This window comes from Crocuta crocuta, unplaced genomic scaffold, assembly GCF_008692635.1.
Source record: "Crocuta crocuta isolate KB4526 unplaced genomic scaffold, BGI_CrCroc_1.0 scaffold30, whole genome shotgun sequence".
Classification (NCBI taxonomy): domain Eukaryota; kingdom Metazoa; phylum Chordata; class Mammalia; order Carnivora; family Hyaenidae; genus Crocuta; species Crocuta crocuta.
Genome location: NW_027528345.1, coordinates 12,306,966 through 12,334,704, shown reverse-complemented (window position 1 = coordinate 12,334,704; position 27,739 = coordinate 12,306,966). Strand labels below are relative to the sequence as shown.

General features: G+C 51.3%; 1 protein-coding gene across 1 annotated transcript; it reads left to right on the top strand.

The window, feature by feature from the left end:
- Positions 1–178: 178 nt before the first annotated feature.
- On the top strand, positions 179–27,739 carry LOC144222782 (keratin, type II cuticular Hb1-like). The gene is made up of 10 exons (XM_077753443.1): positions 179–670; positions 2,009–2,073; positions 3,145–3,205; positions 3,336–3,431; positions 4,002–4,166; positions 4,428–4,553; positions 4,807–5,027; positions 5,757–5,788; positions 6,274–6,437; positions 27,305–27,739. The coding sequence occupies exons 1-10, from the start codon at positions 179–181 to the stop codon at positions 27,377–27,379; spliced, it is 1,497 nt and encodes a 498-aa protein (XP_077609569.1). The 3' UTR covers positions 27,380–27,739.

Below are 27,739 nucleotides of genomic sequence, written 5' to 3'. Positions count from 1 at the left end.
ACACAGCTACACTGANTGATGCCAAGCCAATAAAATGCAGCTATTGTTTCTTTGCTGTCCATTTTAATGCCAGCTGCCTCTGGTGCATAAAAGGGCCTGCCGCAGCCCAGGGAGCACAAGCCTTTGGCTCCGTCCTCTGCCAGCTTCTCCAGCGCTCCGACACCGTCCTATCTCCAACATGACCTGTGGCTTCAGCTCCGCGGGCTGCGGATTCGGTCCCAGGACCTTCAGCTGCATGTCGGCCTGCGGGCCCCGGCCCGGCCGCTGCTGCATCACCGCCGCCCCCTACCGCGGCGTCTCCTGCTACCGCGGCCTCACCGGCTTCGGCAGCCGCAGCGTCTGCGGCGGCTTCCGCGCCGGCTCCTGCGGCCGCAGCTTCGGCTACCGCTCCGGCGGCGTGTGCGGGCCCAGCCCGCCCTGCATCACCACTGTGTCGGTCAACGAGAGCCTCCTCACGCCCCTCAACCTGGAGATCGACCCCAACGCGCAGTGCGTGAAGCAGGAGGAGAAGGAGCAGATCAAGTGTCTCAACAGCAGGTTCGCTGCCTTCATCGACAAGGTGGGTGTCCTTGATCAAGCCTTTCCTGAACTCCACCCCTGCTCAGGACTCCAGCAGGGCACTGAGGAGGGGGTCAGAGGCAGGCATCTGCCCATAGAAATCCCCAACCAAGTCCAAAAGGGGAAGCAGTCAAACCTCTAGGACACAGACAGAAAGACAGAGTAGAATCAGGAGCTGCCAATCTGATGGGGGAAGACAAACTGAAGACTCATAAGCAGAACTAGACACAGAAACTTTAGTGCTGAGAGATACCATCTCATGAGCACAGGGCTGCCGTGCGGGTATCCAACGTATTTGAAATCAAGTAGCCGTTTGCATGGGAAGCTGGCTCCCTATGGGACAGAGGAAGACTGCCTGGAAGGAAGGCCGTAGATCACACAGAGTTGTTTCTCTGCCACATGTTTAGAGCCGGGGCCATAGTGGTTTATCCAAGCCTTGGGGCTCAGGATCCAGGGTGAACAGTAGCCCCTACTCTGTGGGCCTTACAGGTAGGCAGACAGCATACGGTCGGGACGCAGCTGAAACCATCTGCTGATGTCAGTGTCTGGCTCAAGTCTGCAGCCATTTCCCCATGAGGGGAGGATCGAGAACTCTTCAACTAGAAAGCAGTTCTGGAGCTGGTGAGGGCTCTCCAGAGCCGACCTTGAAGGAGGTCGCTCTGCAGAAATGTCCATCAGGAAGGACCCAAAAAGTGTAGAACTCCTACCAACACGAAACACCAAGGATAGCATGGGAAAGGATACCAGGGTTGTAGCAGCCTCTGGACAAAGGGACCTGAGTAAGGAAGTAGACCAGCTGGGCCAGCCTGCTGGCAGGGAGATGGATGTGAGTTTTTCCTGGGGCCCGATGGTCTTGTCATTATTATAGTGACAGAAGAGCCCTCTGGGGTACAGAAGTTCAACATTTGGGTCTCTCCCCTGCCGTTGTAAGGTCTCAGGCAGTCTGGTAACATCCCTGGGCCTTCAATGCCGCATCTATAAAATGGGAGGGTTGGAGTATAGAGTGCGCCTGCACTAATATCGCAGGTGACTATTATTCTAATTACCTTGTTGTTGCAAGGTTTCAATAATTGGCACGCACTTTATTTTTCAACTTCTGCAGTCTGCCTTTCTAAAAAGGCCAGCCTGCTCATCTGCACGCTGACAATCGCACCTGCCCTGTGTAGCGCTGTCCAGCACGCAGGTGCCCGTCCATGCCAGGCTCACCAAACCCTCTTCGTGAAGTGAGCATTAGCCTCACTCAGCGAAGAGGTTACCTGCCGTGCCCAAGGACACGTTATTAACGAGCAGCAGCAGACTCTGGACTCAGTGTAGTTTAGCGCATTCCGCGGCACCAGGTAATAGCCTAGGAAAGACCGCAGTGAGATCTCAGGGAGGACTTCTGGGTGAGCTGATTAAGCCCTGGTGTGGTTTTGACATTACCCCGGCCGGGGAGGACTCTGGGTCTGAGAGTNGCGGGAGGCTGGCCTCCGAGCTCAACCACGTGCAGGAGGTGCTGGAGGGCTACAAGAAGAAGTGAGTGCTAGAAGGCGCCGGCTTGGGCAAGGGCTTGAAGGGAGCCCCCAGTGCAGGGAACAGCATCTGGGTCTGTGGCTGGGACTCTGCCCAAGGATGGGGAAGAATGTGCACTCTCTGCCCTTCCCGGAGGCACATGGGGTCTGAGGGTGGGCCCTGGGCCCCTGAAGGATGGAGTCCACCTGGCCTTCCCATCCACAGGTCAGGGAAATGATATTCTCATCCTTTCTCCATCCACCGGACACTTCTCTTAGGATCCCAGAAAAATCAACACTCAGTGCCTTTGAATCTAGCCTTCAGGGCCTTGGACATTTCTTCTCAAGTGTATTGTTGACTTGGCGAGCCATTTCTGAGCGCCTACCAGGTGCCAGGCAGACACTGAGAAGGGTGCAAGCAATCCAAGAGCACGATGTGGACACAGTGCCTGTCCTCATGGGGCTTGCAGGCTGCTGGGAAGCAGGCCTGACACGGTCACAGCACAGGCCACTGGTCATAAAGTGCGACACAGGATACAGAGGGTATATGCTGGGTCTTCTACAGGGTGCTGCTTCAAGGAGTGGCTAATAGCGATCTCGGCCATGAACTTGCCAGGCCACCATGCTCCCTGCCTCTGGCTCTGAGCTGGCCCTGCCCACAGTGGGAGGAAGTGGCAGGCTTGACTGGTGTTGGCAGAGCCCGGGAGGGGAACGACTGAGAGGCGCCCCCACCACCTAGAGCAAAGCCAGGGGAAGAAGAAAGGAAAATGGAGACCTGAGTGAGAAAAAACAGGAACCTCCCACTCCCCCGGCCCTGCACACACACGCGTGCACGCAGGCACACACACTCCAAGCTTCCAGATCCTGCCCCCACCATCCCCACTGAGAAGCTCAGAGGTGACATGAGTTTGGGCACATGTCACTTCTCCAGTGTATCTCAGTAGGCCTGGGCAGGCAGCCTGATTTCTTCTTGGTCTTGCCCCATTTCTTCTGGAGGCAAGGGGTGAGCAGGGAGAGGGTCTAGGAATCGGGAGTGCTTCATGGCCAAGTTGAGAGCCACTCAGGCACGGTCCTATTCTTCCCTCCCCCACCTCAGGTATGAAGAAGAGGTCGCACTTCGGGCCACAGCAGAGAACGAGTTTGTGGCTCTAAAGAAGGTGAGTACCAGAAGCCCAGCCCCACCCTGAGTCCCTGGCCACCCCATCCTCGCCTCCCCACCACTCTGCGGCCAAGCCCTCAGGGCGCCCTGAGGACAGCTGGCTATACAGACCCTTGAACCCCACACAGGAGGTGGACTGCGCCTACCTCCGCAAGTCAGACCTGGAGGCCAACTCAGAGGCCCTGGTGCAGGAGATCGACTTCCTGAGACGCCTGTACGAGGAGGTGAGGGGGCTCTCAGCCGCGGCGGGCATGCCCAGCCCCCTGCCCAGGCCCCCAGAGGCCTGCTGACTTGGAAACCCAGGCTCCAGGCTGGAGGGTTGCAGGGGAGCAAGGAGAGGGAAGGAGGGAGGCAGAGGAATGAGGAACGAAAAGGAGGCGGGACTAGTAAGGGGCCCACCCACGCAAAGGCCATTCGAACATCCCATAGCCTCCAGCGGTTTTCTCCGGCAGCCAATAGCCTTCCTTTATAGGTTTGGTCCAGGAGAATGAGAACTGGGACTGACACAGGGTCTGAGCCCTGGGAAACATCCACAGAACTCGAGCTTAGGGAAGCAGCCTAGGCTCACAGGGACCTAACTATCCCTGAAGCAAGCATTTGAAGAGTGGTCACATCTTCCTCTAAGAGGAATTTCTTCTCTGCACATAAAGTCATACAATTTCATCAGAGGAGTATCAGCTCCACATATAAGACTTTGGCTCCAAATGGACCAAGGAAAGTATAGGCATCGGCATCAGCGGGTGACAAAAAGCACAGATAACTTGCTTCTACTTCCCCCACTCCCACCCCCACAGGAGATCCGCGTTCTCCACGCCCACATCTCCGACACCTCGGTCATCGTCAAGATGGACAACAGCCGGGACCTCAACATGGACAGCATTGTGGCTGAGATCAAGGCTCAGTACGACGACATCGCCAGCCGCAGCCGGGCTGAGGCCGAGTCCTGGTACCGCAGCAAGGTGAGGGGCACAGGACACCTGCCTCTAGGCATGACAGTGGGAGGGAAGCCAGGTGTATATTAACAAGGCCTCTTCTGTCTGGGGCTTCTGGCTCTAGGGATGGTAACAGAAGGGCACACAGCTCTCAGGTTCTAGTGTCTGGGCAGGGCTGCCCTGTATGGTTGCACAGGCTGAGCTCTGTACAACCTCCCAACCATCTGTGGGGTCCGAATGGGAGGAAACTCCATCCTGAGCCTCGGGAGCATCTCTGCTTCCCCCCAGTGCGAGGAGATGAAGGCCACGGTGATCCGGCACGGGGAGACCCTGCGCCGCACCAAGGAGGAGATCAACGAGCTGAACCGCATGATCCAGAGGCTGACCGCCGAGGTCGAGAATGCCAAGTGCCAGGTATGGGTCGCCTGGGGCCTCCCCAGGGCCACACAGGCAGTGAGTGCCCCAGATGGGTCTCACCATTCATGATCCAGCTTCCTTGCATGACAAATGTCCCTGGTTGTGGTCCCTCAGGGGGACTCAGTTAATGAAGGGGAGAGGCCTGTTCTTGGGGTGTTCCCATCTGGGGGAGGGGAGAGACTGGACACCCCCAGGAAATGGACTGAGAGACCCAGGACCATAACCCACTCTGTTCTCTCCTGGGCCCCAGAACACCAAGCTGGAGACGGCAGTGACCCAGTCAGAGCAGCAGGGTGAGGCGGCCCTGAGCGACGCCCGATGCAAGCTGGCCGAGCTGGAGGCCGCCCTGCAGAAGGCCAAGCAGGACATGGCCTGCCTGGTCAAGGAGTACCAGGAGGTGATGAACTCCAAGCTGGGCCTGGACATCGAGATCGCCACCTACAGGCGGCTGCTGGAGGGTGAAGAACAGAGGTAGGACCCAACCCAGCTGCCCCAGGAATTATACTTGCATGCACCACCCACCTTTGATTATACTTGCATACACTGCCCACCTCCATATCCCAGTCTCGGTCCCAAGAACTGACCCCAAGCTAGACTCTGGGGTCTAGGAATCCCAGATTTCAAAGGACCAGATCATGGACGTAGCATACAGAGAGAAAAATGAAGGCCAGGGTCACTGTGAGGTCTAGAGAACCCAGGGCCAGAACCAAGACACCCCCTCTCTCGGTTTAGAGCATCCTCGAGTCATTCCATCCTCAAGTCTTTCAAGATCCACTCACTGCTTAGGAGGTTATCTTGCCCAAGAGTGGAGTTGCAGGCCAAACTGTGACACTGGCCTCATGCAGACTGTCAGGAGAGCCTTCCCTTTCCTAAAGCTGAACCCTTCCAAGTATGCCATGTATGGTTGTTCAGGCTATGCACAGCACAAAAGCAGCCATTTGAAGAGCAAATAAGAGCTGAAATCCAGCCCATGCTCTGCTTGCCAAATAGTGTAGCCTGGCATTGCTGCAATTGCCACAAAGATACTATTTAAAAGTTATGCATTGCTGCAATTGCCAAAAAGATACTATTTAAAAGTTATACAGGGGCATAAATATAGACCAGAAAGAGACCTGAGATTATCTATCCCAGCATAGAGGAAATTTGAGGATCTCATTCTGACTTCTTTTCTCATTCCTTTCTCACCTTTTCCCCACTCAGGCTGTGTGAAGGTGTTGGAGCTGTGAATGTCTGTAAGTATCTTGAGCCCTGAAAAGAAAAATTTTATGTTGGGCACAAGAATTTCCATGCTATGAGTATATAGATACACTTGGGCGGGGGGGAGGGGGGTTGCAGGGGAGTGTTTCCAATAATTCTCCCAGTAAATGGTAGTAGGTAGGTCATGGAGTAAGAGAGACTAAGGTTAGTTTGCAGGAAGAACTGTACAGCATAAATGGAGTAGGGGCATAACAGGTCACTGGGGACAGAACCTGAGATGTCACTCAATACACCACCACCTTATATAGGTGAGGAAGCTGAGGACCAGAAAAAGGAAGGGGCTTGCCCAAGGTCACAAAGCAGAGCTAGTCTCAGAACCCAGGGCTCCTGGCTCTCCGATGAAGTTCCTTTCCATGCAGCTGAAGGTCCTTTGTGTTAGGCAGATCAGAGGGGCCAAAGGAAGCTGGCCAGATGGGGTGGCCACCAACCAGAACTCCTACCTGTGCCCTCGTTTCTACAGGCGTCAGCAGCTCCCGGGGCGGGGTGGTCTGCGGAGATCTCTGCGTGTCCGGCTCCCGGCCCGTGACCGGCAGTGTGTGCAGCGCCCCCTGCAGCGGGAACCTGGCGGTGAGCACCGGAATGTGCGCGCCCTGCGGCCAGCTCAACACCACCTGTGGAGGGAGCTCCTGCGGACTGGGGAGGTGTTAGGCGGCCCCAAGAGAGAGCCAGAGAAGCCCCTTCTGCCTGCCAGGTGTGCCCTGCCTCCACCTCCAGCTGAGAACAGCGGTGCCTCGGTAGCTCTTCCCCTCGTGTTCTGAGAATACACCATGCGGCTCATTCCCATCAGCCACTCCTCTGCTCATCTTGTCCTCCAGGAGGGGGCCGCTGCCTGGGAATGGACAGCATTCCCTTCTGCTGTGTTCGCCTCTGGCCCCTCCCAGGGAGAAGGGCTCGCCTTCCCTGCCAGGAGCACTGCTGGATGCCTCCCCTGCCTCTCTGGTCTCTTGTCTCCCGTTTTCCCAATAAACTGGAGGAAGTGCTTTCTGTGCTGTGGTGTCTTACTTCCTTGGCATGAGCCCATGTCCACTGACCGGTGAGTGCCCCGGCCCAGCGAGGGGGCCTCTGAAGACTGGGGCGGATCTGGGCCATCTCAGAGCCTGGACACCTGCAGGCTGGTCCCCAGACAGTGCCATCCTCCCCTGGCCAGGCAGTGCTGACTGAGCCCCCAGCACCTTGCACCTGTGTCAACTGTCAGTGGGAGGAAGTTTGGGACTTATTCCCCTGACTGGTTCTGAAGGGAACCAAAGCAGGTCATGGGGTCTGCCGGAAGGCAGCTGGGGGAGTTGGCTCTAGCCTCCTTCTCCCTCACATACACCCCACTTTCCTGGTACACGCTCACTCCCTCCCCTCCCCACCACCACCCCTACACACACACACACACACACACACACACACACACACACACACACACACCACAGCAGCAACAACCTCAGGTGGCCACCCTGTGTCAGTTTGGACCGCACCCCATCCCGTTCCCTCTGCTGCCCATCAAACAAGGGGAGATAAGGCCCTTGACACCCACCTCTTGCCCATCCTTCCTGCCCCCCATATACACCCCTGTTTAGCACCTGGGACAGCGTCTTCAAAAGCCCCGCAGCTGGTAAGAGGATACAACCTACTCATATTCTCAGTGCCCTCCACACTCCCCTCATCCTCAGACACCTCAGAGCTTCAATCCCAAGGCTGAGAGGGCTCCCTTCTCTGCCCCCCCTCCGCATTGTCTGACCTCTCTTGCTCTCCGTTCAGGAAGAGTCAAGGAGTTCTTGGGAGGAGAAACTTGGGAGGCCTCTAACCCTCCTGAGGAAGAGCCAGGCCTGGAGTAGCCCTCCTCGGGCCCCAGCCCTCCCGTGCAGTCTACTTCCTTCTCACCCACCCTCTTCATTTCTCCCTTTGCCCCAGCCCTACCCAGCCCCCATGCTGGCCCCTCTCCTCCAGGCCCTGCTCCTTCCCACCCATCTCCCCAAGCTGTCCTACGAGGACTGGCTACCTTCCCTCATTCCCTCTTGAAATCCCGGGGCCCTTTCAGCTCCTCACCCAAGCCCCCTAGTCTCCCTGTGGCCCTCCGTCCCTCCCCATTCCTGAGTCTCAGGCCTTCCCCTGCCTTCTTCTGCCTTCCTCTGCCTTGTTTCAGGCTCTCAGCTGCTCCCAGGCCATCCCACTCCCTGGCTCATGTCCCTCATCCATACAACCTTGCCCTTGAACTTTCCAGTGCCTCGGGGTCCCTCTCTCGCCTCTCGGCACACACTGCCTGGGCAATGACATCAGTCTCTGGCCTGCAGTCACCACTACAGTTAATGGCCTCCTTGATTAAAATCCTCCAACTGCACTTCCGAGTCCAGATGACTCCCCTGCTCTCACTCCCCAGCTTCAGACCCACTTGCCCCAGTTCCTACAACACGTCTCCACTTGGCAGTCCTGGAGACTCTTCTAACCCACCAGACCTTCCCGCTGAACTCACTATGCGCACTCTCTCCACCGGAGCCTCCTCTTGTGCCCCTGTCAAGATCATTAGCACACTTGCCCAGAACTATTGTCTCCCCATGTCTGCATCCTCACCCTCAAAACCAATTAACCCCCAAGTGCTTTCCTTTTCTACCTCTTAAGTGCCCCTCTAATCCATCCTTTTCTTCTCTCTCTGCTGCCACCACCCACATTCCAGCCACCGCCATCTTGGTTGGAGTGCTGGCCTTCTCCCCTCCCAGCCCACACTACACAGCAGACAGGGGTCTTTATAAAACACAAGTCTGACCTTTCAGCGGAGCCCCACTGCCCTCGGGATGAAGTCCAGACTCTTGAACACAGCACACCCATCCTGAATATTTGGCTTTGACTGATGTCAATCCTTCTCCCCACTCCTCGTCACCCCCACCTTTCTCCCTGCCTCTGGCTCAGGATGCCCTGAACACACGTCAAGTGAGTGCTGGCCCAGGGGCTCTGCAAGGGCCTTTCCAGTTCTGATCTTCTTGGGTAGTGACCCCGAGCTCTGCTCTAGGATCATAATACTCCCTTCCCAGGGACTTAAGGAGGATACTGTAAAGACTGCCAGCCTTGTGATGTCATCCAGGTGCCCCAGGGGATCCCAGGGAGACCCCATGCCTCCGGACGGGATGCACCTTCCTTCCAGCCTGCCAGCTCCAGGCACCAGGCAGGACTGATGTTGCATACTCTCCATTTATGAGAGCCTCCTTTCCTAGGTCCCTGAGCCCCATCTCCTCCACCAGCACTGCCACCTCTCCATTGACGACACGTGCAGCCACAAAGAGGCCTGGGCCTTGGAGCTAAGAGCAAAGGAGAAGCGTAGTTGGAGGATTATTAACCCGGGAAAGCTGGTTACCTCCCGAAGGAAGTAATATTGACACCGAGACCTAAAGGAAGAGCAGAAGTTCATTTATTCAATCAACAAATAACTATAAAGCATGTAATATGTACCAAGTGCTGTTACACAAGCCAGGGTTCCTGTAAGTGATGGACATAATCGCAGATGCCTGTCCTCCACAAAGTCTATATCTTACAGAAAAATATCAACATAAGTTAAGGAGTTAACCAGGAGGAAGAGATGTGTTCTGCTGGAGGCCGGCTCCAGCATGTCCAGGAGTCCCTGAAGGATGGATGGTGTCGGCGAGAGAGAGAGAGTGAGAGAGCCCTGGAGATTCTTTCTGATCACCAGGCAGGCATCTCCATCCTATCGGTTTTGATGTCTTTATTTAAAGGTTCAACAATAACAGGACATCAGAAGACAGAATTTTTACAGGGGCTAATTATTTGTAGTAAGATGCTTTGATCAGCGGAAGGTGTACAGAAACAGGCTTTACAAAAGTATTCTTGCAGAACCTCCCCATATTCTTGACATCAGTCCCCCAGATTAAGATACTAACAAACTTACCTTATTTTGCATGGATAGGCCTCTAGACGATTTTTTTAAATGTTTATTTATTTTTGAGAGAGAGACACACACACACAGAATGTGAGCAGGAGAGGGTCAGAGAGAGAGGGAGTAACAGAATCCGAAATAGGCTCCAGGCTCCGAGCTATCAGCACAGAGCCCGACGCGGGCCTTGAACCATGAGATCATGACCTGAGCCGAAGTTGGAGGCCCAGCCAACTGAGGCACCCAGGTGCCCCACCTCTAGACAATTTTTAATCACAAGAGGAAGAATGTATATTAGGCTTGTTCCTAAGTTGCTTGAGCGAGCCTTTTCCTTGATGCTGAATGTGCAAGCCCCATGGGGGCCATAAATAGNCAATTGTAACTCTTGTGTTCTTAACCCCCCTTATTATCTAAGTCTTGAATCTGCAAGGCCCATAGGAAGAGCCTTTTGACAATCATCTACAGAGCTTTCATCTAAAATCTCTTTTGTAAAGGCAGGAATATGCTTTTCCTTAGGAGGTAATATGCTTACCCGTGTTCGGAATATCGGTCTGATATGGAATATTATGAGGCCTGGTCAATACCAGCAGGCTCATTTCCAACATGAGCCAGTAGTAGCAGAAGGAGATACCAGTTTTCATTTCTCATGGCAGGAGCTGTGCAAATGCTACCATATTCTTGCTGTGACTGACATCCAGAGAGGCCGGTGCGGCTCCCAGCAGTGCCCCAGACAGCGAAGAGCATATGAAGAGGTGGTTCGGAGAAAGAGCATGCAAAAATCCAGGAACTCTCATAAGTCCTAAGGGTGGTGGGGAGGAGGGGGACGGCTCTCCGGTGCCCTCGGAAAGCTTGGGATGAGCCTTTCCTGTCTGCACTCTCTTCCACAGCCCACTCCTTCCCACCCCCAACTCCACCCCAGAAAAGCTTTCTTCATTCGTAGTCATTCCTCATTCCTACTTCCTTCCAGGCACTTTTTGCATTATCTTGCAGAGGTAGATGGCATGAGCCAATTCTGGGCTTCCCAGAGAGCAACGTGCCTCCTCTGCAGAAAGTTTCCATTGACCGCAAGGAACGTGAGCTACCTGGATGTCAGACCCCTGTGGGCTGACAAGGCTGAGGTGAGGCCCGCTGTGGTAATGACCATACCCAGAGTAACAGTCCCTCAGTGCCTGCCTGGCCCTGCCCAGCAGCTGGAGCAACTGCTCCTTGAGTTATCACCCCCAAAACATGGAGAAATTGAGGTTCCAAAAGCTAAAAAGCCTTGACCACACACTCTTGGTGACTAAACCAGGACAAGAACCCCCAAAATTCCAGACTTTCAACACCCAGTCTTTTTTTTTAATGTTTATTTTTTAAGAGAAAGAGAGTATGTGTGTGTGTGTGTGTGTGTGTGTGTGTGTGTGTGTGAGCAGGGGAGGGGCAGAGAGAGAGGGAGACACAGAATCCAAAGCAGGCTCCAAGCCCTGAGCTGTCAGCACAGAGCCAGACGTAGGCCTCGAACTCATGAACCATGAAATCATGACCCGAGCCGAAGTTGGACACTTAATCCACTAAGCCACCTAGGTGTCCTGCAACACCCAGGTTTTTCTACAACCCTGCCCTGCCTCCTGTTGTTTAGAGGCTCAAAATGCTGTGCTGTGATGATACCACAGTAACAGTAATAACAATAATAACGGCACTTGCCAAGTGTGTGCCGCACAGCACTCCAAATTTTATGTGCATGGTCTCATCGAATCCTCAGTGGTGGCTGTCTTCGGAAATGGCCCTCAGCTATTCCTCCATCTCTCTGCATGCCTCTCGCTCCTCATTGCCCCTCCCCTGGATCTGAGCTGGGCCCGTGACTGCTCTGACCAATAGAATGTGGTAGAAGTGCCATTCTTGGGCTTCTGCACCTGGGACCTAAGGATTGGCAGCATGTGGAGGAGGACAGAGGCTCCTGGCCATCAGCCCCAGCTGAGCTCTCAGCCAGCGGCCAGCACCACATAGCAAGCACCTGAGTGAAGCCATTTGGACCTCCCCGAGGCCCCAGCCAATAATAGGAAGCAGAAGAATCATCCAGGCTTCATCCCAGGGATCATCAGAAATATTGCTGTTTTAAGCCACTAGGTTTGGGGATACTTTGTGAATTGCAATAGATAAGTGAAGAAGAAATCCGTACCTGGAATCCAGATGTTACTGCAAAAACACCTAAGACCTGTAACATTGTCAAACCAGGAGACAGAAACTTCACAGAAAGTCAAAATCTCGTTTTTCAGAGACCCGTTCCTCCCTAATCAGCTACTGTGTCTTTTCTGACCCCACTAACAAATACGCTAGCTGCCCTGCAGAAGCCTGGACTCAGGGTCAACTCATATGGTTCCCGCCTATGAACAGGCAAGGCCCTGCATTCCTTACCAGAGACAAAGAACCCTGCTTATACTCACTCTCGGAGAGTGCCCATAGTCCCTGCTCCTTGTCCTGAAATCACCTCTTACATTAGGGGCTGAATTTTGCCGCCTTCTGATGCTAAGTGTCCACACCCAGGTGAACATGGGATGTATGTTTCATTATATGTATGTTTGCTCGGGGCGCGTGCTGCATCTGTTTTCATTAATAGTCCTAAGTGCCCCTGTCCTTTCCATTAACATGTACATAATCTCAGGGCACCTGGGTGGCTTAGTCGGTTAAGTGTCCGACTTTCGCTTAGGTCATGATCTCGCAGTTCGTGGGTTCGGGCCCTGCGTTGGGCTCTGTGCTGACTGCCAGCTCGGAGCCTGGAGCCTGTTTCAGTCTGTGACTCCCTCTCTCTCTGACCCTCCCCTGCTCGCGCTGTCTCTCTCTCCTAGAAATAAATAAAACATTAAAAAAAAAAAAAGTACATAATCTCAACTCCTATGATTGTAAAAAACAAAAAAAAAAAAAAAAAACAAAGCAAAACTTGTTCTCTCCCCCTTCACTGAGGCCAATAGGAGGCTTGCCATCCTGTCTCCTCATTTGGCTGCCTCTCGAATAAACCTTTCCTTTCTGCATACTCAGTGTCTCAAGGATCAGCTTGGCTGCACGTCGGACAAACAAACTTGGGTTTGGTCACAACTGGTTTTGGGACCAGGCACCAGGCAGAGTCTGAATGTCCTCAAGGAGACCATTAGAGAAAGGCGGATAGACAATGAAGTTATTATTAGATGCTGTAAAAGGCGACCCATATTATGTAGTGGTGACATGTTTGGCAGTACTATTGCCTGTGGTGACAAGGAAGATAAAAGGGACATCTATGGATCTGGGGATCTGGCTAGGGTTTCCAGGTAGAATGACGAAGGTGCCACTGGCTTCTAGCTGCCTACGATAAAATACAAGGGGACAGAGATGGACTGTGGAGGGAAATGTTCAGCTTTTTAGCACAATTCAGAAGGACAGTCTTTCCAGTTAGCAAAAGGTTCTCAAAGTAAAAAATGGCTGCAGAAAAAAGTTCAAATTCAAAGCCCTGCCAGTAAGCTATGCCCTCAAGCAAAAGCCAGATGAATACTGTGGCTGTTAGGTCATTTGCTGAGATCTCAGAAAGATTAAATTCATGGCCTCTTAGACTCACTCCATGGACCAAAAGTTTTCTAAGCATCTGAAAGGCACCATCGTAGATATTCTCTGTCTGCTAAGCAACAGGGTTTCCAAGAATCTTAAGTGTTGTCCTAAAACATTATGACTCTCAGCCTAAGGTTGAGAGGAGCCTATCTCAAAGAGATATATGGGGATAGCTTCTGTCCAGCAAAGTCTGTCATCATTTGATACACCAGAAACAATATTAAAAAAATTTTTTTAATGTTTATTTATTTTTGAGAGAGAGACAGAGCATGAGCAAGGGAGGGGCAGAGAGAGAGGGAGACACAGAATCTGAAGCAGGCTCCAGGCTCCAAGTTGTCAGCACAGAGCCGGATGCGGGGCCCGAACTCACAGACTATAGGATCATGACCTGAGCCAAAGTCAGATGCTTAACTGACTGAGCCACCCAGGCGCCCCAGAAATGACATTTTTGAAAGAACTATAGCCGTTCTCACTAAAGGAATAGGGATGATTCGAGATGAAAATGGGCCTCTGGTCCCCAACCTCCTAAAGACAGGAAGCAGGCTAAGAAAACACGAGCCACTTATCACGGAAAAGAAAGAGCAATCCAGAAGATGGAGCCAAGATCCCAAAGGATAGAGCCAAGAACAGAGGAGGAGACCTCCAAGGGGCAAAAATGGGCACTAACAACACTCTAGAATGGGAGGAGGTAGCAGGGCCTGCCTGACCATACTTGGAATTGCTAAGAATCAGTGACTTCTCAGTGCCCCCAATTTTCCCTCCCTCTAAATGGGAGTGCCCACTCTGGCTATCCTACCCCTATCTCACCATGGCAGGTCAGGTGTGTGGTAGACACAAACACTCTTAATTCACAGATCTTCAGATTGAGATAAATCATAATGGGATGGGGGGGCAGGAGGGGGCTGCAACAAAGGAACCATGTCCCAAGAGCCTTGTGCATACCTGGATCTGATCCAAAGAGTGAGATCCCGAACTTCAAGCTGATATCATGACATGATGAAACTTTGGGGGATCTTGGGAGGGGTGAGAAAGAAACGGAAGCTCAGACCGTGGAAGCAGTTTGCTTGAAGTCACACGTCTGGGAAATGGCAGAGTCAGGACTCTGAGTGAGAATCCTAGTCTGACTCCAGACCCAATGCTCTTTCTCTCCCCCACACTGCTTGTCTCACACTCCTTCCTTCTGTTCTCATCTTCACACATTTCCTTAAGCTCTTTCCCCTCCAGAAATGACTGGGGGGGGGAGGGGGGCAAAATCACCCTGGTGGAGAACTGCTACGGCATGCTTGTCCATTTCTAGAGACATCTTGGGTTGTCCCAATCAATGAGGCGGGGTGGGGGGGAGTGTACCTGGCATCTAGTGGGTAGAGACCAGTGAGCTGCTAAGTACCTTGCAATGTTCAACACAGCCCCCAGCCAAGAGTGCTCCAGCCCCAAATGACAATACTGTTGATGCTGAGAGATCTTGGGCTACAGAAATCCATGACCCTACTTGATTCCCTCCATCCATCAGCCTTCTTCTGTTTCACTGTGAATTGGGGTGCTCAAGATCAGAGGGGAGCACCCACTGCCCGTAGTAACTAAGTGGATGGAGGGATCCTGAGGAAATCTGTGGCAGGGAGCTCCTATCCCAGGACAGCCCTGGCACTTTGAAGACTCTGAGGCACCAGGTTTAATCAGCTACAGTTAGTTTATTGGAAACACAAGAGTGAAAGGAAGGCAAACAAATGGGCTGGCAGTTGAGTCACTGGTTTTTCAGAAGCTTCTGCAGGCAGCCCTGGAAGGAGATGCTCTTCCCTCCCACGGTCACGGGCCTCACAGAGTTACAGGAAAAACCACCGTCGGTGTTCCCCACCTCCATTCCACAGGAACAAGCACACTGGCGGATTCCCAGGAAGTGGAGACAGGGAGAGTCTAGGGCCTGCCCTATCCCTGCAAGCTTAGCTGAGGGAGTCAGGCAAACAATCCAGCAAACAACACAGAAGGCAGAAGAAAGGGATGAATCCTCAAGACGACAAATCCACTACTAGGAAAGGCTACGGGAAAGGGGCCAAGGTGCCGCCCCAGGTGCACTGGGCTCGGGGCGCCTGGAGGTGGCGCACAGAGGGAGCACGTAGGGTGGACGTGCCTAGTGTGCACATCTGGAGACTGGATGTTGGGGGCGGGCAGCCGGCGGTCGTGGGGCAGTGGCGGGGCGATCGAGGTCCTGGCCGGGTGGAGGGTGACGCGGCTGCGCGCTGGAGGGGGCGCTGCGGCCTCAGCACTTCTTACAGCCCACGGGGCAGGCGCCGCACGAGTTGGTGCCCACCACCACGTTGCCGCTGCAGGGGGCGCTGCAGACGCTGCTGCTGACAGCAGGGGCAGCACCGGAGGCGCAAAGATCGCCACAGACGACGCCACCGCGGGAGCTGCTGACGCCTGCATGGGAGAGGGGGGAGAACGCATCAGGCACGGCCTCGGCCAGGCGGCCAGGCGGCTCGGCGGTCGCAAACACGTCCCTGCGCAAAGGCTTGGCGCCGCCCCCGCGGGAGCAGCGGGAACGGAAGGGTTACTTACAGACATTCACGGCTCCGACACCCTCGCACAGCCTGTTGGGAAAGGAAAAGAGAGAGGTCGGTGTTGTGGGCCAGAGGCTACAGCGAGCGAGGTCCATGCCCTCCTTCTGGGCACTTGCTGAGGGGGAGGGACTATAAACGCGCCAATCGGGAAGCCGGGGTCGCCCAGCCGCCACGTGGGCTCTGGAGACGCGATGCCCGGTGCGCCTGGCTGGCTCAACAACCTTGGATTTGCCCTCCTTCACTCCACCTGCCTCTTAATCAGGATTATCTACTCCTAGATCCCCTGTCAGGTTGGAATCCGGTGACACACGTAAGGGCTTTGCTCCTGCCACGTGGTGAGCAGATCGGACCTGTCCGCTGCTACTATTGCTATTGGTTCTGATTGACTTGTAAACGCATTGGAGGAGGTGCAGATTTCAGTCCCTAAATCTGGTCTGATTGCTGTCACTACAACGTGGGCTTCAGGAGGGCAGAACTTTCTGTCTTGTCTTTTCCCCACTGCAGAATCAACAGTGCCTAAAACAGTGTTTGGCCCAATAAACAACTGTTGCATGAATGAATGGGATTTTAGAACCGACTTCAAACAGACAGACTGTCTCCATGAGTTCCTTCATTTGACAGGTGGAGAAACTGAGACCCAGAGAGAGGAAATAACCGCCAATAGAGGCAGGGCTATAATTTGGGCCACCTAACTCCACTCAACCCTCATTCCCTTCCCATGCAACACATCTCAAGGGAAGGGAACGGGAGTCTCTCTGCTCGCACCATGGCAAAGACTTGACAAGGTCAACTTCAGGTGTGGGGAGAATCCACAGCCCACCACCTACTCACCCCAAGCCCTGGTTTCATACAGGGCCCACACCAAAGCTTCTGAGTCCTCCCCACCCCCACCCTGCCACAAGCCCAATGTGGTGGAGGGCTGGGCTCCTCAGTATCCAGTGCTAACTCCAGGCCTTCCAAACTCAGTCTTGAGATCTTCTTTGCTGCAGAATTGTCCACTAATCAAACTTCCCAGGCCCAACAAACCGCGGGCCAAAGCAACTACTCCAGTTTGCCGCGAGTCTTCTCACTGTGTGACCACTTCAGTTCCAGCTACCAAAGCTGGGTCCCCATGTCCTCACTGCACAGCGTGCCCCCAGGGCCCCCTCGGCATCCTCACCCTACACTCTGTTCTGCTGAGGACAAGCAGCCAGGCCATACACAAGGAGGAGGCCTGGAGAGTGAGCAACTGACCCCCTAGGGGCAACATCCTGGGAGTGTAGGGCACAAGGGAGATGATCAGTCATCCACTAGCCCTGCCACCTCTAACACTGGCAGTAAGCAAACATGCCTAGAGCAGGTGTACTTGCAATACATAAACGTGAGTTCATAAAACCCCCATCTGAGTCAGTCATTATGGGATAAATACGAACCCCTGGGGGATGGGGCCAAGGCCAGGCTTGTGAAGAGAGTTACATTCTGGATTATACACAAGCAGGGTCAGGAGGGGAAAGGCACTTTCACGGAGGGGTGGCTGCAAGCCCAGACTTGGGTTCTCAGGAAAACAATTAATATGTCCTGATTCCTGGCTCTGAAGCAGATGCAAAAGGTACCAATCTCATATGAGCATGTAGGTGGGCATGACTGACTCAAGAAAGGCTTGAAACATACTGAAAGGACTTACTCAAATTACCTGTAAAACTGCAGGATGGGGTATTTGGAAATGGGAGTCCAGTGATGCCACAGGGCACATTGTACGCTGGAAACCCAGGCAGGGCTGGGAGAGGAAATAGGCTACTATACCCACCTCTGCTCCTCGCCTTCCAGCAGCCGCNTGGTGATGCAGGGCGGGCTGGGCCCGCACACGCCGCCGGAGCGGTAGCCGAAGCTGCGGCCGCAGGAGCCGGCGCGGAAGCCGCCGCAGACGCTGCGGCTGCCGAAGCCGGTGAGGCCGCGGTAGCAGGAGACGCCGCGGTAGGGGGCGGCGGTGATGCAGCAGCGGCCGGGCCGGGGCCCGCAGGCCGAGGCGCAGCTGAAGGCGCGGCCGCAGAATCCAGATCCGCAAGTCATGTTCCTTCTTTGGGCAAGGGAGGCTCTGAGGAGGGAAACGTACTAACGGAGGATATGGTGGTTGATGTGTTCAGGTCTTGGACATCTTTGGGCCCTTTATATATGCAGGGAGTCTAGTGCGTCCACGAGTCAGGAGCAATTAGATGTCTTTATTGGCTTGGGTTGTTTAGCTGCCTTGGCTCCTCCCTTATATGCTTAATTGAGGGCCAGATGAGGCCAGATGTTTATGGCCTTTTACCCTAAACTGCAAAATGTTTATCTTCAAAAGGCCAGCTCACCACCCTCACACCCTCCTCGTACACTACTCTTACACGTTTGGCAGAACTCTGCGATTCGTGGATGCGGAAGCAATGACTCAGATTAGAATGGAGGGAGAAGAAAGGCGGGGCAAGGCTCCTGTACCGCCCCATTTCACTTAGCCGCCACTGCTGTCCGTGGTGCTGATTGGACCGGCCTTGGAACACTGGGGGAATGTGAGATCTACAGTAGATGATGTGAAATTTGGGATGCACTTGGTGGTCTCCCTCACACCGATAGCCCATATCTGTCNCCGGATGACTCTCCCCCCCCCACACACACACACATACACTTGCTCATGTGTACACTCGCCCATCTCAGTTTGCACACAGACCAGTCCCTAGGCCATTTTGTCCAGTCTATGCTAAGAGGAGGCATTCCCTTCCTCAAAATCTTCCATGGGCTCACTGGCTTCAGGAATGCCCAACTAATTGCAGCAAATCTCCAAGAAAAAATAAGCATGTCTGGACTTCATCTCAAACTTCCATTCTCCTCTAGGGCCCAGAAAGCATGGGGTAGACACTACTGTTATGAATCTGTATAGCATTTGGCTCAGAATATAATAGAATCAATTATACAGAGCCATCAGGAGGGCATCCAACCCCCTGCTGCCACCTCCCCCCTCCCAGATCTGTGCTGCTTCCTATGCTCTACCAACCCTGTAACCCCCTTCCCTTTACTGCAGTTTGTCAGTAATCTTGGCTGCTGTCAAAATAGATCTATATTCGTGTGTGCCACCTGTAGTGAGGATAGTGTGGGCTTTGAACCTAAAAGGGCTGGACAGACACCAAGGCTCTGCCATGAATAGCTCTGTGTGATCTGGGGGCAAGGCACTTCATTCCTTTGTGAAATATATTAAGTCTTTCCTTCCAGCACTTCCTGGGAAAATTACAGAGATGTCCATGTGTTCAGTAGACTCCAAACATGGTATAGATGTGTTTTATTTTAATCATTAAGAAGCAGGAGGCTCTGGGGCAGCATTTTTTTCAGGGTTCACATTGTGGCCCACTAAATAGAATTTTAATGAAGTAAATTAGAACAAAATCAAGTCGAGTGGCATAGAAAATAGCAGAGGGCATCATAAGTAGTAAAAATAACATTTTATTTCTTTTTTGTTTCAAGAGTGTGTGGTGTGTATTATGTGTGTACTTCATGACTACATAAAATTATTTCTTAATATGATTGAAAATAAAAAGTTTAAATACATCACATATCAATTAAGGACACAGACCCAGATTCCAAACTGCCTAGTTTCAAAGTGCAGCCCTGCCACTTTCTAGCTATGTAACCTCAGATAATTACTTAACTTCTCTGTACTTCATTTCATGATTTATAAAATGGGGATGATAATATCCACCTCATAAAGCTGTTGTAAGGATTAAAAGAATTAATCTATGTAAAGCATTTAGAACAGAGCCTGACACTCTAATTATGTAATCATTTTCGTAGTTGTTATTGCTGCTAATGCTGCTTCTGTAGATATATCAGCAAGTTTGGTGTAATATATCTACCCACATTTCTAAACCACCTGTGTAAAATTCCCACTAATGGTATCTATCTTAAAGGACTAGTAAAAGGATTAAATAATACATGGACGATGCTTAACACAGAACCTGGCACATAGCAAATGCTCAGTAAATGTTATCTACTATTATTATTCTACAATGATTTCAGTCCAAGGTATAGGGAGGACCTGAGACCTTTGGCCATGGTTACTTCTTTTATCCTAGAAAATAACCCAAAATCAAATGCCCCTCCTTCAATCCCCACTCTAGACTAACTGCCCCCAAGGAAGGCCCAAGGAGGATCTCTCCTCTTAGACAAAGAGAAAATGTCAGCAGTCCTTAGGCAACCATACTACTGGATGAAAAGAGAAGCTTGGACAGTCCCAAAAGTCTGTTATCTATAATAATTCATATATTTGTATTTCTAACTTGGACTTAACAGACACCAGAAATCCTCAGCCATGAATCAATGACATACTCACTTATCTTGCTTTTTTACTGATCCTGAAACCCCCTGATTTGTTAGTAGCCTGCATGAAATTGAGGGTGGGAGATATGCCATCCATCCAGGTACAACGGAACTCCAAAGAGAGCAAAAGAAGTCTGGTTTTCACTGCAGCTGCACAGATGGAAATTCGAGTTGAGGGAAACATCCCAGGAGGAGAGCAGGTTGTCATGGTATCCTAAAAAGAAGCTTGTGTTATGTCTCCCATTTAGGGAAGCTTTATATAAAAGAGAAGCCCCCTTTATTCTGGAGTGGTCACTGTGTTTACAGAAACAGGGTGAACAAAAAAACCTTCAGATCAGGATATTAGAGCTTCTTCTTTTAGCCTAAGTGGATCTTATTTCAAGGGACACCTGGAAAGAAGGGGCAAATCTGGTGTTCTAATATTAGGAAGTTCTTATTCAAGCTTCCCTTCAGTACAGTCTTCTGTGAAGAATGTCGTAAGGCAGATTCCCCCACATGGATGATGGGTTAGATGAGATAACATCTTGTTGGTGAATTCAGTGATTCTGTGATGGCTATGTCTCTGCCATATGCTGAAGCCTATCTTAATTTTGGGGAAAGGGAGGAAGGCACTAACAGAAAGAAGGAGACATGAGTTCTGAAGCTCCCAATTTGACAGGGAAGACATACCCACATTCATGAGAAAGGCCGAAAGTCTGAAGAAGGATCCTTTTCAGTTGTACCTTCAGATGCTCAGAAATGCAATGTCTACTGATAGTGCCCACTCTTTTTTTTTAATGTTTTAATGTTTATTTTTGAGAAAGAGATACAGACAGAGACAGAGCATGAGTGGGGGAAGGGCAGAGAGAGAGGGAGACACAGAATCCGAAGCAGGCTCCAGACTCTGAGCTGCCAGCATAGAGCCCAATGCAGGGTTCAAACCCATAAACCATGAGATCATGACCTGAGCCAAAGTTGGATGCTTAACCAACTGAGCCACCCAGGCACCCCTGACAGTGCCCATTCTGAGGCAATGTAGAATGCAGCTAGTCTAAGGGGAAAAATAAGAAAGGCTCCCTGGAAAGGGTGAGAACAGACACCACCAGTAAGGAGGCAGGTGGGGTATACTGGTGAAAAAGTATGCATGGAGATATTTCAGAGAGTGGATAGTAGGGAAACCTGGGGGACCTTGCAGAAGAGGTGGAGATTGTGAGATGCTGTGACAGTGGAGAGCCACTTGAGGCAGAGACCTCAGAAACAGGGCTAGTAGCATCTATGGGATTCTGCTTCAAAGCTACAGGGTGGGAGACAGCCTGTGGGCTCTACATCTGGAAGATACCAAAACATATGCACACCAGGCTAAGGGGCTGTGCCCTTTCTAATCTTGCAGCTCATGCTTTCTGTTTACAGAAAGTGGTGCTGGCTATGTTTCAGAGAGGGGAACTGAGGGGTGAAAGAATGGCTATTTACATAACACTCAGTGTGTTGATGAGGGAGTTGACCCTAGGCCAGCCAGCAGGCAGGATGACTGGATTCATGAGTTGAGAGGCCTAAGTCTGAGTCCTGCCTTCTCAGCCAAGACAGCCTGGGACAGTGGACAATTTACCAGAGCAAGGAGGAGCCAAAGGTCCTTGTGGATTGCCTGGGGGAATGGGGGAATAAAGACTGACTCAGGAGCTCTGCCCTTGATGAAGTCCATCCCACTAAGCAAGCTGAACCCCTGCATCTCCTCCAGCCCTTGTGACTACCCTGTGAGGGTTTGTTGCTATAGACCTAGAGCCAAGGTTGCCCACCTCTTCAGGTATCTTGCCCTCAGTGCTGTGTTCCTTCCTCCCTGGACACCCTCCTCCTCTGCTCTTCCACCCCTGGAGTGTCCCCCTTTCTGTTCTCCTATGGGTCTTCTCCCCACTTTTCCTCCACCCTCCTCTTCCCTCATCTCTCCCAGTCTCCCCTTCTTCCCATACTCCTCACCCCCCAGATGGTCTACGTCTTTCCAAGTGGCCCTAGAGAGTAATAGTCTAAGACCAAGGATCTTCTCCCTTCTTTTCCCTAGAAATCCGCCTCCCATCCACTTCTCTCTTTCCTTCCCCAATCCTGCCCTCAGTCTCTACTTTGCCCCCATGGCTTTTAGGATTCTTGCCCTTGTGGACTGGCCTTTCCTACCACTCCCATCATTGTTCAGTTCAAGGACTTCGCTTTGATCAAGAACACATCTACTCACTTCATTCCTCCTTCAGGCCCCAGCCAGGAACGTCTCCCTACCCATCCCCCACTCCCAGGAATGGCAACCCTCTGGTCTGCTTCATCGGATCCCTACCCCATCCTACCAGAAAGCTTTGCACAATTAATGACCATGCTTTGATGGTTCCATTACTCAGCATTTACTATGCAGCTGGTATTCATTTCATTCATTCAGAAAATATTTATTGAGCACCTACTATGTGCCAACCCCTTGGAATAGATCCATGAATCAAACATTTCTGCTCATTGGTGTGTTGCAAGGTTTGCATTTTTGTTCATGATCTGAGTATGTATCCAGCTTTTCTCTTAGAACTAGAAGCTTACCACAAACAAGGGTGAGCTCTCCTTCCATCCTCTGGTCCTGAACCCTAAGAGCACTGTAAGGGGCCATGAAGAGGGTACTGGGGGAAGAGATTAGTGAGAGTGTATGTTAATGTGCTATACACAAGCACTATCTATTGTGTAATACTTCTAATAATGGTAGACGGTGAATAGATGGAAGGGCAATGAGATAAGTTCATCCCTTCCACTGGGATCAGACACACCAGCAGACTCCGAGTGCCAGCTTTGCCACTAACTACACAAACTGAGCAAGACTCTTAACCTTCTAGGCCGCAGTGTCCTCATCTAACACGTGCCTCAGAGGGTAATTGTAAAAATTAAATGCATTAGTGCATGTTAGGCAATTAGCATAGTATTTAGTATGAAGTAAGATGAACATCAAGAGATGTTATGACTTTTTAAATTTGGACGAATACTCATAAAATGGTTTTCTACACTAAGCATATACTACTTGCATATTTTTTTACATAATCACATACCCTAGAGAAACTCTTCCACAAATTTACCAGAAGACACGAAAAAGAATGTTCATGGCCGCTGTTCATAGTACAGACTCTAGAAACAACCATGAGGCCATCAGTGTCAAGAGATAAATAAATTGTGGCATATTCATACAATGAGTATGTACACAATACAGCTACAGGAAGAAACACTGAAAAAAAGAAACCAGATACAAAAGAATACGCGCAATATAATTCCATTTACATGAGCTTCAAAAACTGGAAAACTATGGGGTGCCTGGATGGCTCAGTTAGGTAAGTGTCTGACTCTTGATTTCATGGTTATAATCTCATGGTTTGTGTGAGATTGAGTTCCGAGTTGGGCTCTGCACTGACAGCGTGGAACTTGCTTGGGATTCTCTCTCTCCTCCCTCCCCCACTCACACTGTCTCTGTCCCTCTCAAAATAAATATTATTTTAAAAACTGGAAAACTAAATAATTTATGGTTTAGGGATGCATACAGTGGTTCTAAAACTGCAAAGAAAACCAAGGAAGTGAGTCAACACAAAATCCCACAGAGATGCTATCCCTAGGCCAGAAAAAAGTGGGGTTCAATCAGAATGAGACTCATAGGAAGCTCCTAAGTCACACATCTGTTTTATTTCTCCCTATGGGGGGTAGGCACACCACCTATACATTCTTTTGTGTGGGTAACATATTTCACAATAAAAACAGTTTTACCCTCTATAAAACTCATACTGCCAGAGCCAAGACTATGGTGCTGATTCGGCCAATCCTTCCTCCTCTTTTCTCTCCCCTTCCCCCACCACAAGTTTTTTTACTCTAAGAAAACATACAGATTGAATGTCCTTTTAGGTCTTCAAAGATTAGCAGCAATTAATAATGCCTGAAGTTCAATGAAATGGTGTCACATTTGAATTTTCTTATATCTCGTTTCTTTAAATTGCTTGTTGTGTCTTTAAAATTGCTTAGGAAGGGCCAGCCATTAGTAATTAGTTCATGTTTATGCATGTCATTTTTATAAGGAGTTACACTGGCAGAGAAGGTAAAGCATGTGTGAGATGTACCTTGACTCACAGCACTTCTCCTCGGGACACCAGCCAACTGGTTTGCTAGGAGCACTGCCGTGGCTCAGTTGTGGGCAGTGCCCAGAATGGCAATGAGGGTATAAAGGGTCTCGGAAGTGCTGGCCCAGCTCCCCAAACACATAAAGTGACAGCGGGTGCCACACCCTCCTCTGGACAGCCAGATGGCTGACACAGTCCACAAGTCCATGTTTGTTCTGTCACAAGGCCTCACCCCTGAATGTTTCACACAAATACACAGAGCCTTACCCCAGCCCTGGTCTGTTCCCCTCCTTCCTTCTCCTTTCCTACCAGCCCCACCCCTTCTTCCTCCCCAGAGCTGTCCAGCCTGCCTTTGCTTCTAAGACAGCTACAGGGGCTGCCAGCCACATCACTTCTCTTCTCTTTCATTCAATGCAAATCTCTGTACTTTATGACAGAATTGCTCTAGACCCGTTCCACTGGAATAGGAGGCTACATGGGTAAGTAGATACAGTACCGTCTGTCAAGATACTCACAGAGCACCAGAGGTATACAAACAACTGTCCCTTCCGTTCTCAGCCACAGGGCCCTGCAGATCTCCAGCCCCAGCCTCACATTGCCCCTGTGCTACACTCCACACCATCGGCCCCTCCCGGTTCTAACCACCCCAACCCCCTGTAACTCTGCCCATTTGCCGTAGACTGAGTCTCCTGGCCATAAATAGCCCTCCTAAACAACCTTCCCTACCCTCTTGAAAATTTCCAGAGAGTAGGAAATTCAGGGGTTGTCATAGCTTGTCAGTGAGAAAGCACTGCCTCTCCTGGGCTCCATGATTTACTAGCTAGGAGATATTGGGCAAGTTATTGAAGCTCTCTGAGCCTCAGTTTCTTTATCTATAAAATGGGGGTAATGATACATACTTCATATGGTTGATGGGAGAATTAGAGATTGTTAATAACATATGCTATCAGATAGTAGGTGGCACCCCCCCCCCAAAAACAAAGAAAAGAAAAGAAAGTATCCTTTTATCAAAATGGAATATGTTTGCCTACAGTGTTCTTTCTAATTATAAAGGAGAAATGTGTGCAAGTGATCCGATTTAGCATCACAGATAATAGAACAACCTGATATTTTTGTGCTTCTTGGAGTGATATAACAAGAGTCATATAGCATTGTTCATGAAGTATTCTGCCCAAAGACATTTCAGTAGAACCCAACCAAGCCTCTAGACCAGCACTATCAGCAGACTCTGCTATGATGGTGGAAATGTTCTGTATCTGCGCCATCCAATAAGGTGGCCAGTGGCCGTGTGGTCATATGGCTCCTGCAACTGGGGGACTCCATTTTCAATGTATTTGATTTTAACCAATTTAAATAGCCACATATGCCTATAGGCTATCACACTGAAGGGGCCAACTCTAGAGTTAACTTCTAGTTTCCTTAAAATGTAAGGGACGGAGCCACAAGACAAGTCACATAAAACTGATTTTTTTTTTAAACTCTTGGGACAATCAGGAAAATGGAAAATGGCATGGCTAGTAAATGATTCTTTGGAATTGTTCATTTTCTTGCACACGCAGGGGTACAGCCCCGCTTTCTACCCGTGCCACACTTTCAAATATGCGGGCAAGGACAGCACAGCGTTAACCACGGCTGGATCTCTGTAACTAAGTGAACATCTCAGGGTGTTTTTTATTCTCTGCTTTCAGCGTTTCCATATGTTCAGAAACTCTCAAAATAAAAGTTGAAAAAGACCAAAAAAAAAAACCACACACACAGATATGTAATAAACTGCTGGCTGCGGTCTCAGTAGGAAAAATGGGATGTATCTCAGCTGCCCACTGGACAGTCCAGGACCGGGTGAGATGCAGATCTGTGATATAGTAGCACACTGGCCACTACTGGAATGGAAACTTCTAGATGTTATTTGTTAACACTTCAGTGTTTCCCAAGTCCCCTCTGGACCATCCCGCTACACACACACACACACACACACACACACACACACACACACACAGGGGCTCTGAATCTCCCAGCTTCCTGCCTGGTCCCCTTCCTCCCTCCCCTGCCCTTCCCTTCTCTCCCCAATCTCCTCAGATGAGTGCATGCCTGCTGGCGGGGCACTTTGAAGATGAAACATACTGACTCCCGCTACAGCCCAGAGGTTGGCATCCTATACACAGAGGAGGGTGCGGGCCACTCCACCATGAAAGCATGTCCTAAACAGGTGTTGGACTCAACAAACCGCCCAAGCCCATAAAGCACAAATTGACCGAAATGCTTGGCCAAGCCCTTCAGATCTGAGCATAAATAGGACTGAGGTCCCTCACGGAGCACATTGGAGTTTCCACCAGACTCCAGACCTCCTTCCAGTACTCTGCTCCCCGAACACCCAAAGCACNTGCTGGAGGGTGAAGAACAGAGGTAGGACCCAGCCTAGCCTGGCTCTCAGCTGCCTCTTCCTGCCCCGTGAATAAACCCTATCCTTTCTTCTGTCTCAGCCATGGCCAAGGGTCTAGGAACATCTTTAATCATCATTTTGGGGGAGGAGGTGGTTTGGGACCCTACCCTGACCACTTGTGGACCCTACCCCAAGGATTTGGGGAGCTCTGGATGAATCACTCATGTTGCCTTTTTCTTCTTCCCTCTAGACTATGTGAAGGCGTTGGGGCCGTGAATGTCTGTGAGTAACTCAGCCTCTGTGTAGATGGATTTATTCTCTTCCTGTAAGGGGTAGTGGACTCTGGTGGGTGGGATTCAACTGAAAGCTAAATATAATAAGGTGGGCTGGCATCACATCAGGAGGCATTTGGGGTCAGAGCCAGGGAAGACCACAGCTTTGGGTCTAGTGTTGTAAGTAAAGATTCTCCTGACTTTAATACACAGGGCTCAGGGCCTGGGGATGGGCACCTGCAAGGAGGCTGATGGCTCACCCCTAGAATTCTGACTGAGACTTTGGGTTTCACAGGCGTCAGCAGCTCCCGGGGCGGGGTCGTCTGCGGGGACCTCTGCGTGTCCGGCTCCCGGCCCGTGACCGGCAGCGTGTGCAGCGCTCCCTGCAGTGGGAACCTGGCGGTGAGCACCGGAATGTGCGCGCCCTGCGGCCCCTGCAACTCCGTCACATCTTGCGGCCTGGGCTCCTGCGGCATCAGCTCCTGCGGCGTGGGCTCCTGCGCCAGCAGCTGCCGCAAGTGTTAGGCAACTGAACTCAAGCCTCGGGCCTGGGGTCGCTCTCCCGCAGCCTCCCCATGGAGCAAGCTCCCAACGACTTCTCTGGCACTTTGAAAGGTCTGTCCCACTCCAGGCCTCTCCTGTCTATGTGTGATGCCCTCTTCCTTGGCTCTGCTGCCCATGCCGGGAAAGGCTACCCCTAAGAAGAAGTCCCCTTGATGACCCTACGAAGGGGGCTCAGGGGCCCAGAGGACCAGGACCAGGGCCTACCCTAGGCTGTCACGGGGCTGATGGCCATATCCTACCCCCTAACCACTCCCCTCCCACCTCTGCCATGTTCATCTGTCTTGATCTGTGTTTCCAATAAATCAATGTAGCCAACGCTGA